Source organism: Zonotrichia leucophrys, chromosome 8 (genome assembly GCF_028769735.1).
Source record: "Zonotrichia leucophrys gambelii isolate GWCS_2022_RI chromosome 8, RI_Zleu_2.0, whole genome shotgun sequence".
In the NCBI taxonomy this organism is placed as follows: Eukaryota; Metazoa; Chordata; class Aves; order Passeriformes; family Passerellidae; genus Zonotrichia; species Zonotrichia leucophrys.
The window spans coordinates 21,142,988-21,162,055 of NC_088178.1; the positions used below are offsets into that span (position 1 = coordinate 21,142,988).

The 19,068-nt window shown below is 42.7% G+C and overlaps 1 protein-coding gene across 1 annotated transcript in view; it reads right to left on the minus strand.

Annotated features, from left to right (window-relative positions):
* EIF2B3 (eukaryotic translation initiation factor 2B subunit gamma) overlaps positions 1 to 19,068 on the minus strand; it is a 94,307-nt gene that overhangs the window by 4,392 nt on the left and 70,847 nt on the right. The window contains exon 10 of the mRNA XM_064720166.1: positions 6,201 to 6,304. Within this exon, the coding sequence (XP_064576236.1) occupies positions 6,201 to 6,304 (104 nt within the window). The remainder of the gene's footprint in view (positions 1 to 6,200; positions 6,305 to 19,068) is intronic.

Sequence of the window (19,068 nt, forward strand, 5' to 3'; positions counted from 1 at the left end):
TTTACAGAGCAGTGGGACTTTCCAGTCAAGGCCTGTTCTCTCCTCAGCCAAGCTTTACTTCCACGATCACTGGAGACCAGGGTGACCACACTGTGGCCCCAAAGGCCAGGCGTGTCTCACAATTTCTCCCAAGTGCCAGGTCAGCCCCAATCTGCAGGCATCAGTTGAGCCCATGGGTCCCCAGCAACAATGATCCCCATGAGCTGAGTGTTCCAGCTGCTGCCAGGATTCCTTTATGCAGGGAATGAGGGATGTGCAGCTCACCCCAGGAGGGTTAGTGGTAGCTTCAGGCAGATCAGTTCTGGCCCACAGCTGGGGCCTCCAGCCCACAGAACAGACAGGCAGCAGGGATCTTACTTCTGCCTTACATCCAACAACCACCAGTTCTCAGTGCTGGTGGCCCCATGGTTCAGCTGAGGTTTTTTTCATAGTTCAACCAGAATTAATCCCTTTGCTCTCAACCCTTCTTGAGACGTGTCTTGAGAGTGTGAAGGTAAGAGTGATTCAGTGCCCAATGAGAGATGACTTTACTGTGGGTTGGAGCAGATTGATTGAGGGAGTGAAGGTAGAGGACAGAGATGTACAGGGAACTGATCACATAGGGTCTTAGAAGAAAGGTTAGTAAAGGATAAAGGAGACCCAGAGCTCGGGATGCAACTAAGATAGCAAGCTCCTTGGGGAGGGGGACATGCTTGATGTCCTCACGCTGGGACAGAGTCCCAGCAAAGTGTGTGAGAAGGGACTAGATTACATCCATCAGTGCTCCCATGGGCTATCACTCCCTCACAGCAAATGCAAGCAGGGATCTCAAAAACAGCAGTCTGACTGCCTACATCTTAATTTCCTGATATGATGGCAGAGGTGTCGTATTTGCCTGGAGCACTGGACACAAGCCTTTGTCCTTTCTCAGCATCTATTGGGGTATTCTTCCTGGCTTTTTCATGTGCCTGAGCTCTACCAGAGCAGAAGTAGTTATTTTCTCTGCGTGGAGCATGTAAAAATATTTCCACAAGGTTATGAACTGCTGCCTTCTGGGTAGACTTCAATATCAGCATGCTGTGAATGTGGCAGCACATTTAACCCGCTCACTCAGGAAGCCTGAACTTCCCTGGCTGGGAATGACAGTATGCACAAGTGTGGCAGTCCCCAGCAGCAGAAGGGAGGCCAAAGCATTGCTGGATGGATATTCTAATATTCTAAGGAAGTTTTGCGCCACTGCTAAGGCCAGAACTCATAAACCATTTTTATACAACTTGGAAAGGAGGCTTATTAGGATTAGTTAGCAGTATAGTCATTGCATAGTCACTGCAACAAAAATGTCAACTATTTAAGAGATGCCTGTTTTAACTGCCAACAATATCTTTGTCATGGGCATTCAGTAGTTAAACTACTTCAGGGAGAAATCTTACCAATCTCTCAGTTTTGCTATAAATTCACACCATTCCTACATCACCTCCAGCTCATTTTGCACCCCTGTGCACAATATACATATGTGCACTGTTTAGTCTGTGTCTGTTCTTCATGAGATTTCCCAACTCCCATCTGCACAGCAGCATGCCTTCTGATCCCAACCCTGTGTCGTGCTAAGTGTTTTCAGTTCCTGAAGACTGCACCAGGAGGTACTCAGCATCTTGCAAGAGCAGATGCTTGCCCTTACTTGAATGTAGTGAGAGCATCAGAAAGTCTCTCAGTTCCTTTCTGTCCCTACCCTGTTAAATCTTGGCTCATGTGAAGCCTCCTCACAAGCAGGGAACCATTCACATGTGGAGGTTTCATAAAATGTACCTGCTTTTAGAGGATGACATTAGAGAAAAATGTGCTCTTTGGCCCTCATTAAAATAAAACAATCTTATTCTGTTTCATTGAGAAGTCCTGGGACTCCAAGCTTGGAACAGGACTTGGAAAATGATTGGAAACGGGAGCCAGTCCTTACTGGATATGTGCCTTTTTCTCTTCTTGTGAGAAACCACACAGTTTTGGCTATGTGATAAGCCTTTGAAAAAAATCTGAAGTTTGCACATGTTCTTAGGAGGACAGCTAAAAGCTCCAGAGATTGCAGTGAGCACTGCTGACCATGGAAGTGCAGGAGGAAGGCAGGGCTTCCTCCAAGCAGTATGGACCAGTGGAGCCCTTGGCACAGAACCACCCCCCTCCTGTGCCCAGTATGAGCCTGCCTGGGCATGAGAGAAAGGGAAGCATTCCAACTGAAAGCAGTCAGGGAATGAATGCTAGATGAAAAAAGGAGCATGGGACTGGAAATAGCAGCTATGGTCAGACCAGAGGAGGTGTCAGGTGGGTGTCTGGGAATAACCAAGTAAGAGAGAAAAACAAAAGTCTCTATGGGAGAAACACTAGGAGAAAAAACCAAAGAGAAGGCTAGGACTGGGATGAGCCTGGTGCTCAGACAGAGCCATAATGCAGAGCTGTGAAGCAGGAGTCAGGATCAGGTAGGACACAGATCTAGTTGGAGCCCCATGTCTGATGCTGGAAATAAATATGCAAATAAAACATCCCTGCCTCAATGACAACAGAGATGAAAGCAAGGGATAAGGTAGTGAATTTTATACCAATTTTGCCAGTTTTATACTTTGTGTGAATGTTTACTGCCTCTGCTCCTGGTGTTGCTTTGAAGAAAGGTTAGGCCACTTTACCTTGAAGAAGGGTTAGCCTGCTTTACCATACATGCTTGTACCTGGCTAACTCATACCAGATGTACAATGCTCTCCCTGCTGAATCTGGCTGAGAGACTCCTTTGGAGCTGTACTTGGTGACTCCAGGCTCATCTGACTCCTCGACTGGCCCATCACCAGCACTCCCTCTCTCTAGTCCTACTTCACTGAGCACATGCTGCTTTTGAGCGCCTCTGTAAAACCAGGTTTATCAAAAAGGCTGCAGTGTAATCTTAATAACTGTCTTCAAAACAGTGATTGAATGCTCCGTGCAATAATGTTCTTTCAAAATGCTGTCTGCCATTTCCTATTCCTCTAAGAATTACTGCCTTTTTCTTAGGTACCAACATGTTTTTCAAACTGCTACCTGGTGAGGTAGCTTTCACAAAGCCCATCTGTTAATTCTCTGCTAGCAAATTCCTTAAACTATCAAAGAGAAAGGAAAGTGGATGCTTCCAAGGCATGGCAATAAAAGCAGTAGGAGAATAGCTGGGCTCTCAGGAGGCATGGCTTGCAAATCCAGAAGTTAAATAAAACTCCATACCTTGACTTCAACAGAGACATTTAAAAATACTGTCTCTGGCAGTGCTGTGACAGGGTGGAAGTCAATGCAGGACTGGGTCAACACTGCTAACAGTTGCCAGCACTCCTGGGTCTCCAATTTTCTTTTTAGTTTGAAAGTACCAGGTTGCCTCTGATCTACCCCTGTAACCAGTGGTGGAGTATTCCCTCTATTTAGGTGTCAAGAGATTTGCCAAGCCCATTATTAAGTGATGAGGTCTCCCACCATGTCCCCAGGGAGATTATCCCACAGCCTACCAGACCACATCGTTAGGAAAATGCTCCAGATAGCCAACCTAAATTGTGTTTAATTCAATCCCATTACTCCCAGCTGTACCATTTGGACCACCCTAAACATACCCATATTATTCTGCAGAAGGAGAAGGATGAGAGCTGGTTTAAGTTACATTTGCCTATCATTTGTGGTAGCTGTTCTCCTGCCATCCTCCTTGCATGGGACTGGAATTCATTTTATGAAAGGAAGTCAGTGCACCTCTGGCTCAAAGAGCTCTTGTACCCCAAACTGCCTGGGCAGTGTGGCCAGGACTCATATGGTAGAGCAGGGAGCATACAGCCAGTTCTGCAGCAAAGTCAACTGTGGGATCTGCTTGGGGCTGTGTAGAATGATTCAGGGATATTTCTACCTTTGATGAATCCTGGCTGATGTTCTGGAATAAGGGACTGGTATATTTTTATTTTTTTAATGTTTCTGGGAAGGTGTATGGAGTTTTGCTGAGGAGGTTTCTACTCCCAGAAACTGGAATGTGTAACTCCCAGACTAGGGTCAGCAGCCAGCAGCTACTGCTTATGTCTACTGAAGGGTGATCAGCTTGCAAGAAAAGGTGGCTCCTACCCAAGAGAACTAGGTTTTTTCTTTACCCAGCCATGGAAGCTCAAGTTTGAAGAAGGAAAAGTTACCAAACAGAAAAACACAGCCAAAGTCTTGATGAAGGGTGCAATATGGAAACAGACTTACAGGGCCACACCAAAAGCTTGGCACAAGATACAGGAAGTCTTGGGCAGGGGAAAGGAAGTCATGACATGCTTTCCCAGTGAAAAAGAGAAGACCCAGTCTACTATGGGATCAGTCAAGGTCAGAAGAGACATGCTGGGCTGGAAAGACTCCATGGTGCAGGAAGTAAGTCATGAACTTCATAGACAGATCCCAGACCACCAAGGCAAACCTGACCCCAGCCCAAAGAAATTCTAGAATGGTTAGGAAACTGAGGCAGGAAAATGAACTGAGGCTTTACTATTTTTTCTTGCTCAGCATAACGGTGTATTTATAATCTACCTGAATATGTCTCTGCTAATATCAATAATGCATTTCGAAACAGCCTCTAGTTAACCCAAGAAGTGGGTTTAAACTTTGGGGAAGGGAGCAGTAGACTCTCAAGAATAGGCAAATGATCCATAGGTACAGCTCTGTTATTCTCCCTGCAAATACATCTACAGACCCTGAAAAATATTCAGACAAGGATGACAAAGACAATCAAGAAGAAAAGACTCGTTTTCATACTACAATCAACCAGACTAGGATCTCCAGCCTGGAAGATACTTCTGAAGTGGTTGTGATCAAGGTCAAAGGGGGATATTTCTGTCTGGTATCATCTACCAAAGAAATCAAATATATTCCTGTTTCCTAAAATATTAGCCAAATCTACACTGGTGTCCTCACAGTTCACAATACAGGTTAACCAAACATGACCCAATTCATCTCTCCTGGTGATTCATGCAGATGTGTAGATGCAGCACTCAGGGACAGGGTAGTTTAATGGTAGACTTGGCAACGTTAGGTTTATGGTTAGACTTCATGATACGAAAAGGACTTTTCCAACCTAAATGATTCTATGACAGGGGACAATGAAGCCCACAAAGGACACCAACTCAGACTGGTGTGATGGGCAAAGCTATGAGTAGACACAGCCACACAGAGACCAAGACCACAGTGAACTCAACATATTACCTACAGTATCAGAGACTTGCAACTGCAAGATCAATACTTTGTTTTCAGGAGTCCTTTGTACTTTTAGTTTAAATTTAAAATTTGTCATATGCAAAGCTGACAACAGGTAATGCTGTACTACATTAAGTGCAAACCCTGCTCTGTATCAAGACACTTAGAACTGGGAATCCACCCACAAAGACAAAGCAAGCAAATAAATCCTGATCTGACTAAATAACTTCACATGAAGCCTGCAAAGGAACTCACTTTTGTCCTCGGTCTACACACTGGAGCAAGGATCTGCCAAACCCCAACCATAAATATTCATTAAAAAGCCTCTGCTTGGGATGCAGTCACTGAAACAGCCATTTCCTGCCCATTATCTCTTAGGGCAGGAAATCAACAGTTCCACTCATGCGGTTACCACCGAGCCCTCACCACGAGCACTCCCACTGGACAGCTGAACTTTGTATAAATGAGGGCCACGTAGCTGTGACTTTTCCGAAGCCCCAAAATAGTACTTCATGGCAGTAAAGCAGATCTGAATGTAGTTGAGCACACCAGGTCCTAATATGATGTTTCACCTTGAGTTCTTCCTTGGAGCAAAGTGAACACACTGGCACTGTGGGTTGGGAGCATCTACAGAGAAGGATGTTTGTGTGTTCAGTAGATTTGCTTGCTTTGCCCCCACCACTGACAAAGATTACTAGTCAAAATAATGGCTCCTTCTGCTGAGGACAACCTCAAGCTGATCTAATTGTGGTCTCTGGGAAAAGACTGTCTCAGCACCCAATCTTGTTCCTTATGAGAAAAACAGAGCTTTTCTGCCAACTTCAGAGGAGCAAACCACTGAACTTATGCCAAGAAGCTGTACTTTCCATGAAAAAAGTCCTGATATTATAGGACACCCCACTGTAGAACTGCCACAGTTTACTATCACTTCATGAAGAAGCAGGAGTAAAATCTCAAAGAAAAAGTTCTGAAAATTATGACAAATGCACAATAAACACAGCTTTTGTACTTACCTCTGGTTTCCAGCCTCTGATCACTTCCAATCAAACAGTCCTTGATGTCTGCACCCTTCTCTATCACAGCATTATGACAAATAACACTGCCCTGAAGACAGCACCTACAACATAAACACAAGCAAAGCAATAAAATAATTTAAATGACAGATACAAAACAAAGGTATCCACTGGAATATCTAATGACTCTGTGACATGATCCTGTAAGTAGGTTCAGTTCAGCTCCTTTCTCAAAAACTCAATTTTTCTCTTGATCCTCATACCCAGTTGCTGGAAAAACTTAAATGCCAGGTGTCAGATTGGCTTTGCAAAAAAGAGTTTGCAGTTTTACCTCCTGCTAGAACAGTTTTCCTCAACATTTCCTCAACAGAATAAATACTTAACTGAATAAATAAAGACTTGGGACCTGGATCAAGTCTTGTATTTTCCACAGACAGTCTGGGTAACTGCAGGGGTGGCTTCTCTGCTCAACTCCCCAGCTAAAAACAGGAGCAGCAGCACAGTCTTTCTCTGCAAATTTTGCTGAGCAGTTTTATGCATTCCAACTTGTCAGGCACGAAGAAAAGGTGGAGAGAAGGGGCAGATCAATAGCTCAGCTGGTTGGCTTTGTTCGTGTTACATTCAAGCACCCAAACATGATTATTCTGCAGTACTAAACCAATGAAACCCACACTACACCTACACTACCTGCCTTGGGTATCTTCAGCTTCATGTTGCCTTTGACATCACTAAGTCTGAAGTGCTACTCAGGATAGAACTTTAGCAAAAGCCACTTTATTTCAAAATGTATTTGAATCTAATAATCAGCTTTCAAATCTGCCAATCCCAACGTCCAAAGAGAGGAGTTCAGAGTCCAACTGCTGGTTTGTAACTTCTGTGCTGAGAGTTTCTGAGTTACTGCATTTCTCTGAGCCCCTTCTTCCAGTAAGTTGGAACTGTCAATCTTAACCAGTATCTGTGATGTGTCCTGAAATGCTATTCCCTCAGCATGATGCATCCTATTAAACAGCATTAAATGCAATTTCTTTCAAAGCTACAGAGAAGAAAATAGCTGCGAATCAAATTATTTCTTCCCTTATTTTCATATATGCAAAGGTAGATAGGAATCACTGAAGGACAGAAAACACAGCTAAGATGTTTCTAAAAATACTAACACTCATCAAAACCAGCTGATTGGGAAGAGGGTATAAGTGAGATCTATAACCCTGGAGAGATGCAGGTAATCTGCTCCCTCTAGATAGCTCAGTATTATTCCTACTGTGAACCACAGCATCTCGTATCTGCTTCCCAGTATTTCTGTCAATATTAATTACAATAACTGTGAATATTATCAGTCCAACAGCTGATCTCTGTCAAAACCAGAAGTTTTTGGCTTCAATGACCTTCTGCACAGTGAGCTGGCCAGTTTAATGACCTGCAGCCATTCCCCACCTTGATTATGGGCACCACCACTACTTTCTGCCCTAGTGAAACACGGCTGCAGTGCACCATCAAGCTGGCTTGTGGACAGAACTGTCAGCCTGGAGTCTGAATTAACAGAGCAGTTTTGGTATCAGGTCAAAGCCCTGAATCTCAATTCTGTATTCAATGGAGCAGTAGTCATCCGAGGTCCTCAGAAGTGTGAAACATTGATCCTCACTCCAGATCGCTGATCCCAAAATTAATTCATAGTATTTTCCTGCTCACACAACACTATTATCTAGAACAAAGAATTTATCATTAAACATATTACAACTCTGTTGCTTGTGTGAGTCAGAGCAGAAACCATCTGCCCCACAAAACCACCATTAATTCTGCAGGAGTAAAGGCAATAAAACTGGACCTCAGTTGCAGTGGTTCACAGTTACAACCCCCCGTGAACAGGCTGTCCCCTCTGAACAATTATTCTTTTAACTCACTTAAACTCCCCCCCTCTGCTGACCTATAAGGAGGCAATATGAGCAATTATTCTACAGGCAACCAGCTCAGGTTGCTTTGGCATGGTTTTTACTAACATGTTAATAAGATAAAAAGCGGCAAAGATACACAGCAGACCCCTGCCTGTCTTTGCTCTCGCACTGTCACGATCTGCTTCCTTTCCAATTGCCTGTGTGCCCACACAGCGGCTCAGGCCATCTCCTGTGCAACAGCAGCTGCTGGGAGCAAGAAAAACTTGGCATTTATGCTGGGCTAGGGGAGGGATCACTGGAAGCAGAACTGCCCACCACTGCCATCCTGACTTAGCTTAGGACTAGCGAAGGGAATGGGAAAAGTTGCTCATTTCCCACAGAAATGGCTCCTATCCAAAACATGCACTCCAGCATACCTCCTCCTCCATTGCTTTGAGCCAGTCAGATGAAAGCTTTCCCCTGAAACTTTCAGGTTCCCACCATCTATCACTACTCCTGAGCATGAGAGCAGCTGTGAGTGCACTACACCTCTCAGCATTATCCTCATGCAGGAGGATATTCCCCAAAAGAGAGGGGATTTAAGCTGTCGGTCTGCAGCTCAGGCTGGAGAATACTGCATGTGTGTTCAGAGCCTACTTGAGCATTGGCTTTCAACTCCCCGAGAAAGAATAGCACTGTAACCAAGAAACTGCTGATGACATTAACATCAAAGATAATGGGGGCTCCTGCCAAACCATTTTTTGGGAGGGACAGGCCAGGGAACCAAGATGAACTTGTCTGTGCCAGGTGCTTGCAAATCAACCCTTCCCTGGTGCCAGGGTAAAACTAAACCCAAGAACTCCACCACCCCAGGAGTTTCTTAAAACTTATAAACCCAACCAACTGCAGAAGTTTTAAAGCCATACTCAATGCTCAGATTACCCCAATCACACAAACCAGCAGCAAATCCGGCTTTTATTGCTCAAGTGGAACAAAACTTCAAGAGATAAAAACACAATTTGTGGGTGTTCCCTTCACCCGCTGACAGATGTAACACAGCCATTTTGAAACCACTTGTAAATGCCTTTTTTCTTTAAAAAAAAAAGTTATAAAGCCTGCCAAGAGAAGTATTTTGTGTGTTTATTTAATTTCTACTATTTTTTTCAAATTGAAGAGTAAGGAATAAACTTTTATTCTCTTACAGGGTAAATATCAGATCTCAGGGCACTGCTGTAGTCTCCTTGGCTAAACTGCCACCACAGCTCCTGCCTTCCATAACAATTAGGTGCTATTAGCCCTCAAAGGTGCTCTGACAGCATCCAGCTTCATCAGCTCTGGTGTGTGTGCGCATATGCACACATTGATGTACTGCTTTATAATGCAAACCATATTTATTTTTTCCCCTGAAAATGTAGTATATTTTTAAACTTTTCAGCACGGTGAAAACGGATATCTCCTGACCTTAAAATCCAAAGAGCATGTTCAAACCCACAAGAGGAACTAATTTGGGGCATTTGATTTACGGCTGAAATTTCAATTTGAATTTGTTTTAAGTGTAATCACAAACTGAAAGTCTGGCAGCTGGGTGTTTTTCAGAAAATAAATAAAAATATTCAGTGTACATCTGCATTCTAGAGAGAGCATTTTACAAGCCTAGTCCTGTAGTGGGAACAGATGTAGCTAAAGCATTAATTTGTTCTACAGGTACAACGTGTAAATGGGAGCATATGAGAGAGTGTGTGCCTACGTCTGTGTGTCTGTGTGTCTGCTACGTGCCTGCATCTGAGAGACAGAGCCCGACTTTGGGGTGGGTTTTTTTGAAAGTGAGAGAACAAGAGCAAAAGGAGTAGTGGCCAAGGAGGCATGGGGGGATTACAAGGATTTAGGTCTTTAAACTGCAGACCACCTAACAAGATCAGTCTGAAATGCCACTAATTTCAGTTAAGGCCACAGACCTCCCTTCCTCTGCCCTCCCTCTCTCCCCCATTGTAAACAACTAATCCCAGCAGAAAACAACAGAGAGCAAAATGTACACACATTCTGCAACATTCCAGGTCCTTCTTTATCTTTTATTTATTTTTCTAAAAGGTCAGCGTATGTATGGAGGGAGGGGGGAGGGGAAGAAAGCCAAAAAAACCTCAAGTCCATCTCTTGTGTGGGCTTGAAGGAAGCTGGGAGAAAGCAAAGTCCAAGAGCACACAATATGGAGCTTTTATAGCACAGCAATTCCTGGACTCGGCTTACTTTCCCCTCCCTCTATTTGTGGCAAAGTCACATAGCTTTAAACCAAAGGACAGGGTGGTCGATTACATCTGAAAGAAATGTAAAGAATTGGGAAAGAATTCCATCTCCTGTCGAAATTATAAATAAGGAAGTATTAATCCCAGAGACAGGCTGATTTATGCAGCCCTGGAACTGCTGACTTTCAGCCCGAGTATCGGTCTATAAATCAAACTCTTAAATCAAGTGTGTCAATCGCTGCAGCACTGTGATACTCAGGCAAAGCAAGGCACCTACCACTGAAAGCAGGAAGATTGCCAGGGGACTGAGGTGCTGTACCCTTCTTAATTTTCTGAAGTGTAAATCTGAGATCAAACATCCTTTGGGGGAATGGGAAATCAAAATACGCAGTGCTCAGCACACCGGGAGCAGGCAGCAGGAGTCCAAGACACAACCCCCTAATTACAGGCTACCCACTGATTATTTAGGACTCTGTGATTAAAGTGATGAACGCTCCTGGGAGAAAGGGGCTTAAGTAACTGAGGTCAAGACCTCAACTGCAGCTCTCGCCCTGGTTGTGCAAGCTTAGGAAGGTATGAATGTCACAGGTTTGCCTTACAGCAAATCTCCTGAAATGCCAATGGAAGTTATCCAGGCCTGGTACTTTAATCCAATTGTGCCAAAACCCCGACATAATCTCTGTTGGGCAGCAAAGCAAATGAGGTGTCTATAATGCAATGCTTAAAACTGTAGACTCACAAGAAAGCAAGCCTGGAGCACAAAGCCTGGGACAGCCTGTGGGTACCGCTCTGCCCTGCCAAGCAGTCGGGTCTCGTGCGCCTCCAGATGAGCTACGAAACGGAGAGACTGACGCGGGAGTTAAAAGCAAAGAGTGACATGCCTCAGCAGCTACTTTGCTGACTGAGGGGTAACAGATGTGAATTCCCCTGGGAGCAACATCCCCTTCTGCCCTGACCAAGGAGATAACAGCCACCACAGGCACCTTAACAATTCTAAGACGTGGCAAGGAGTCAGGGAGAGTTCTAAAACCTACAGCAACCCCTGAAGGAATCCCCTGCTAGCTAGTGAGCTGGTGGCTGGCACTCACGATCACAGGGGTGAGGCATAAAGACCATGGAAAAACAGGGGAGAGGCAAAAACACTAATAGAGAACTTGGGAACCTGAAACGTTGCCTTTGCCAGCATGCTTTACAAACCAATACATTTTTACACCAACACACTTTTACACACAAACACAAGAACTCCGGGCACTATGAATCTCACGTTATACATTCAAGTAAATACCAAAGCCTACAATAGATGCCAGCAGTACATGCTATAATTTATAGATATATTTCAAAGCAAGCATTCGTAAGTGAATTTGGCCTTTGATCTTCTGTTTTTCCCCTTGGGGGTAACAAAATCATTCTACCCCTCTAAATTCTTCGCCCGTCTCTGAGGGTGTTTTCACTAAGGAACTTGTTTCATGTCTATTTTCTAGCCAAGCTCATCACTGTGGTATGGCTCCTTTACACTTCTTCCCCACACCCTAAACATTTTGCATTACATATTGCATATACTTGCCAGCACTCGTATTTTCCAGTGAAAGTTCAACTGACCTTAAAGGATAGCCTCAAACATACCTTAATGTGTTTTATTAAGTGAAACTTTGGGTGTGGGGGAGGTCGCCAGGAAGGTCATGCCTCACCTCTGAAACTTCAGTTACATTCAGCTCATCTTGGAACAAACAAATTGGTGGCCTTTTATGTAGCTGTAAGCTCAGGGCTGCACACTTCAGCAAAAGAATGCTGAAAGGAGTTTACACTGGGAAACCCCACACAGAGGAAAACTGACCACCCTCTGGATTCTCTTTTGCAGAGTGGGAGGTGTAGGCCAGGTCACGATTTTACAGACACTTCACTGATGGCCAGGAAAAGCTACTTGTGTCTATGTGAAGGAAACAAAGCAGGAAAATTATATGTTCACTACCAGCTCTAGGTTTGCTTTACTTTACCACCAACTCAGACAGACTGAGCGACGTAACAGGCACAGAAAAAGGAGACTTCTCTGGGGTTCTGGAAGCACAGTTCTGGGTTGAGAGCTGTGGCCCTTCATAAGACACTATTGGTTAAGTCAGTTTCCATATCATGTGAGCTAGGTTGACATGGAAAAGGTTTCTGTAAATGACACCCTTACAACTGAACCTGGCTTCTTAGATCCAAGCTGAACTTGTTCAACCCTTGTCTCCTCAGGAACTCAAGAGGCACAATGTGATAATTTCTTTGTCTTCCATACCCAGGTGGGAGAAGATTTTAAAGAGCATCAGAGACATTCACACCCAGATTCCCACCAAAATCCAACAGCAGTCAGCTGTTTGAAAAATCTCCATACTTTTTGATTAGACCCATGTGGTTAGCAGGAGAAAGAAGCTTATTTATAGCTCTGAAGTCAGACATAACCCTGTCCCCCTGAAGAAGCAAATCAGCAGAATGAGAACAGATATTTTAAAATGCCACTTTTCAGGGCTCATCTGTGCTTTAAGTTCAACATTTGATCTACAAGATGTTTGGAAAACTGGGATGAACTCCCTGCACTATCAGGGAAACATCTGTATCTCAGATTAAAGAACAGGTGATTTATTTAAGACAGATTGATGTACCAGGAAGCTAGCCAGAAGAATTTTTTTTTTTTGAGGAGCTGCTAGTAATAATGTTTCAGACAGAAGATAACAGGTATTATATGAGAAATTTCCTCAATACATTAGATACAGTAGAATCTTCAGTTGAAAGTAATTGAAAACCAGTTCTGCAAGTAGCTCCACTACTTCCTACTTACTAGTTTCCTACTTTGCACTGTCTTCCTCAATTTATCTTCCTGAAAGGAAACTCTGCTGGCCAGAGGTTGCCTCTATTCAGTATCTTACATAGCATGTGCAGTGAATTAAATAGTAGAATGAAAATTGTTAATTCCTGACCAAAAATGCTCACAGTTTAAAACCAAGAGGTGTGACAGAAAGGACAGAACTGCTACATAATCAAGAGAAATAAGACCCCTTTTTACAGGCAGGGACTATAATACATACAGTTTACTTCATGAATTTAATTTTTATCGATATCCATAATATAGCTTATCCATATATTTAAGATGAGCATGTGCTTTTTCTGAATGAAGCTTTCACTTTTCACCTGCTTTCTGCGATATCTATTCTAAACTCATTCTTCTTTCTAGGGAGGCAGCACAAGATAAAGTGTCCAGGAGACAACAGCCATCTTAAAAAATGGTTCAAGATACAAAATGCTTGGGAATTTCAGCATAAGCAGATCTTTATTTTCAGCTTTGCGAGCTATGGTGCTGGAAACAACTTCACCTCCTCCTTCCTTTTCATGAGGTTAGGTACTGTAAAATATGTTACCTTGGCAATAGGATCATGCCTTTGTACTGCCACTGTCCAAGGGGACAAAGACTACTTATGCACTGAACCCCTACAAAGACTCAATTCCACCCTGGTTTTAATTACAACTTTCTTCAAACCACTGACTGTTTCTATGTCAGGTGCTGATTTGGCACTATTGAGGAAACAACCAATAAACTTCACAATCAATCTGCAGTTAGTAGTCAATCCAGCTCGCCCTGCTTGTTGTTTTCTTCCTTTGTACATTTTCTCATACAAAGTAGCAATAAATTGAAGACATGTGGTAAACTAGAGTAGCCTTAACCAGTCACATGTGGTCTCTCTCCAACGCCCTCACTGAGCAGAATTACATCTGTCCATCTACTTTCACACAGGTAGCCAGAACACCTTTAACAAAATCCAGTGCATAACTTACTATCTTCACATGACTGAAAAAGGATGATGCTAGCTTTGGCTGAAAAATTTTCAGTGCCAGTTCTTTCTTCACATATCTGGGTACTTTAGTCCTTCATACTAATTTTTACTCCAGCCTATTCCTCCTGCCCAGGGAGTCAGAACCCCAAGGTTTACCACATCTTCCTGTGGCACTCTTCTAATTCTCCCTCTGTCCTCAACACTCACATCACCTCCCTGCAGTTTGTAACTTGAAGCCTTTGGTGTCACCTCCCTGGCATTCCAGGTTTCCTGATGCTGCAACACTTTGTAATTTGCCTGCATCACAGTGCAGCCTGACCCAAAACATATCTGCCTTTTTAACCCCTTCCCTTTCCAAAAGGTGACCTTAGCTGTGTGCCACATGGGGAACTTCAGCAGTTCAGTTCAGTTCTTTTGGGAAGAATGTTCGTATGTGGTTCCAACAACATGCTGCAAACTCTACAAGAAAAGATACGAGGGTATTGTTCAATGATTCCTACCCCTGCACAAACTCAATAACCTCAGTCACACCTGCAGCCCCACTCTTACAGTTCCTGTACAAAATGCCCACTGCATCAAGGCTAACTGGCAAATATCTGCTGCAAACTCCATTCTGGAGGGTACACTCTCCTTTTCCCATTGCTAATCCTGGTTTGGGATACAGTTTTTCTGGTAAAACTACAGGTGAGACAGGTTTAGCTTCCTTGGTTTCTCTGTGAAGATCTGGTATTTTCTTGCTGTGGAGGTGAAATCTAGAAGCAAATCTTGGGCCATTTGCTCTCTCTGATAATCAGAGCAGCCTATTTATGATTTCCATAAAAACATCATTTGAAGCAGAATGATTTCCTGTATTTCCTTGAAAAAAGCAAAGCAGCAAAATACTTAATTTCAGACTATATCTACCACAGAGTCCTTATGGTACTGACTACCACCATATCAACAAGACCTTTTGAAAGCATGGCTTACAGCAGACTCAGTATTTATCTGAGCTTTTCATGCTTGCCTTCTCAACTAACCTCTAAGTAGTCCAAAGACCAGATTTTTTTCTCTACTAAAGAGTCCCTTCTCCTGAATCTTTACTAGGGAAACATTCATTTTCCATGACCAAGGAAAAAGGATATAATGTGCACATAAAATGGCCAAGCTCCTTCCCGTAAGTGTGTACAGTGGGATGGTTTTACTAACAAACAAGAGATTTCGAAATATTTATCTGCAGGGATGGAATAAAGGATTCAACATGTTTTTCCTGTTAATATTATTTGTAACGCTCAGAGCGCTTCAGCACAAGGTCCTGTATGACCAGAGCAATTAGATGTTCCTGCTGCCAGAAGGTAGCAAACTAAGTAAAACAACAAGACTGGTAAAAATAAAGCCAGTGTTTGATAAAAACCAACAAACCAACCATTGACTGCTAAAACAAAAGCCAGAACAGGAACCTGAAACTAAATGAATCCATCTATATCTAGGTCTCATTTCAAAACAGCTAAGAGTGCCTAAGTCTACCAAATGAAACAACATTATAGAACCATAGAGTGATTTGTGTTGGAAGGGACCCTTAAATGCTATGCAGTCCACACCCCCTTAAATGAGCAGGGACATCGTTAGCTAGACCAGGTTGATCAGGGCCCCATTCAGCCTGGCCTTGAACGTTTCCAGGCATGGGGCAGTCGCAGCTTCTCTGGGCAACTTCTGCAAATGCCTCAAAACCCTCACAGTAAACAATTTCCTCTTTATATGTAGTTTATATTCTTTTAGTTTAAAGCCATTAGCCCTTGTCCTATTGCAGCAGGCCAGGCTGAAGTTGAAGTAAGCATCAATCTTATAAGCCCCCTTTAAGTTCTGAAAGGCCACAATGAGGTGTCCCTGGAGCCTTCTCTTCTGACCAACCCCAACTCTTTCAGTTTTCACAGGAGAAGTGCTTCAGCCCTCTGATCAGTATAATGTCTGATCATATATGTTGTGGTCCATAGAGTTGAGAGGTGTGGGAAGAGAGACTGACAGTGAAGAATGAGGCAAAAAAAGTGGTTGAGTACCTCAGCCTTCTCCTCATCTGCTGTGACCAGCTTGCCAGCCATGCTTATCAGGGAGTTAAATCTACCAGGCATTACTTTTCATTTGCCAAATGGCACAATCCCCTGGGCAACCAAGCTCCAGTCAAGTTTGTGGGTGTTACACACTGTCCCTTTGCAAGAGAGCTACAATAATCCTGCCCCAAAGATGCAGCAATCCAGGGACCCTCTTGTGCTGCTCCACCCCTGATAAAAACAGAGCAAAGAGAAGGGGCAGTCCTGAGCCACTACAGGGATAAGGACACACACAGCTACTGCAGGAACATCCACACAGACAAGGTTTTCAAGCAACCTATGATTTTAACTCGATCAGTAGATTTTTTCCAACTATGTAACTCAGTGCAGTCGTTTGTCACTGAGCTCTAGGGAGCCATCCAGAGGGAAAAAAAGAAGTGTTTTGCCACTGCAGCCTGCCACCTGGGCAGCCAGCATCTCTCAGCACTTGTGCTGTTGTATAAATTACATCCCTCCCAGCTTGGTCAAGTATGTCCATCATTCAGCACATATGTAATCTTTGCTATTTTATTGTCTCATTGATGGAAGAATTAGCTGCACAGTGGGAAACACATTAAGAAAGGACTACCAATTATTTTGCCCTGTTACTAACTTCTTTAATCCCCTGTAATCTCTTCTAAGGGGGGATTCATATCTACTCAAATCACTTCACAGGAGACATATATAATGTAATAGAAGCCCTACACACCAAAGCAAACAAACTCAGCTTCTGGTACTCCAGAGTATCAAATGCACCAGCCATTGCTGGAGGACAGATCATAATTTGCAAACAGTATGCAATGGACTGTCCAAACTAACCCCAGTTACTTGATCCATTCAGTTGGGAAAGTTATCATCACCTAGGCCATGACCTCTGTTCCTCCAGTAATGAGGCAACCACTGCCTAATAAGAGATACCTGGTTTTGTTCTAAGCACCTTGTGGTGTTCCCACCTACACAGCAAGAATTTATCCATTTCAGAAGCTGGTGTTAAATACCAGCTGTGAAGTTATTCAAAACCTTTCTTCTGGTTTGGAGATATAATTTGTGGATCTTGATGCTGCAGCAATTACGGCACAGGACCCTCAATCACATTTTAAATTTTGGTTTTGGTGAGTTTTGTTTGTTTGTTTATTTTGTTTTGCTTTTCCTGTATTGACATAATGAACTGAAGCTGCTGATCACTTTTGCAGCTCAGACAGGAAGAAAAAGAAAGATTCAACCCAGAGAAGCTAGAGGTCATAGAAGAGGCAAGGGAAATACTAAGGCAGTGCCATGTAGCTCTTGATAAATGAACTTAGAATGCAGAGCAATTTTTGCATTTGGTTGTTCCCACTATCCCAACTTTACAAGATTTATCTGATCTTCCTTTCTTCTGAGTTATCTATACACCTTTGTCTTTTCCATAAGTGTCTCACTGCAGTCCTCTCAGCCTACTGCTTCAAGCTGGTGTTACTGCAATGAACACTCCTGGGAATGGCCTTCAGTTACCACTCACATTTGACTTGGGCACTATTATACTAGACCATTAGTCTGGTTGAGCTGCTCATGTCAGTATAAAAATGTATATTCTTTAAATGACCCAGTTTTTATCCACTTCTCAATGCAATTTCAGAAATTTCTAATATACAACATCTTAGTTGGTAAAACTGCCTTACTTGTAGGAAATCTGCTGTGCAATATAAAAATGAATTAGATCTGTCAAGGCACTTTATTATGCTAATTTTGACCCATATCAGCCAACACATACTGACTTTCCAATTAAAGATGAAGACATTTTCTAAAGTTGTGATTAGATAAAGCCTAAGTTGTTTTAGAGACACTTGGGAGAAGAGGTGTTTATAAGGAGTTGTCCACTATGGACAGTTTAGAGCAAAACCACATATAATTTATCCATCTGTTCCAAATGGATCCATCAACACGAGTAAGAATGATTAGCATTTTAACAAAAATCCATCAGATTTAACCAAAGTAATGAAAGGCAGTCAAAATACATTGAAAAATACATAGAAATCCTTCACTGCAAGCAAGGCTTCTTTCAACAAAACTCAGCAGCTAGAGTACTTCTGTTTCTCACTACCTGTGTATGCATGACTTCATGCCCCTCTAAACTTAAGACATATCATGATGCAACAAGAAATAATTTATCAGCTCAGTATCTGTGCAGATCTACATAATATTAATTAGAGTATGCTTTGCAATAAAGATCCAGGGTCTATAGTCTTAATTCTGTCTGGAGAGGAATAATTACAAATCTGACTCCAGTGCATCAGTGTTCAGTAACCACAGAGCAGCTAAAGGGGGTAAAACCCCCGGGACTGTGAGGTTTTTCACTCTTTGGTGGCTATATTGCTTTCACTAAGAGTGACTAGGGATCACATTGTTTTCTAGAACTCACAAAAATGTTACCCCAAAAGTCAGTTTATCTCTCTTCAAAATAATATATCACCAGCTTTACAATGCTTGTGGAATTTTGTGAAATGCTTAACATAACAGCTCTGGGATCGATTTAGGATTTAGAGCACTACTAAATGTCTATGCAGACAAATACAAGATGATTTGAGACTCTTCATAAAAAATAGTGCTATTTATACACTTAGCTGCCTCTGCTATTTAATGGCAGAGCTGCTGACCTCATATGCAAAACTAAACCATTATGACTGTGGCATCAATTCATTAATCAAAATGACATGATCAAATGAGAGAGGTCCCTTTACTTTTTATGACAGTAGTGCTTGTGATACAGCCATACTGGATCCATCTGTGATTGAACTGGAAACCAGCTATTTTCTATACTCAATGGAATTCTGATTTATGATGTGCTTGAAATTACTGTGGATTTCTATTAAAGACAAACACTTTGTGGTAAGGTACCATACTTACCTGTAATT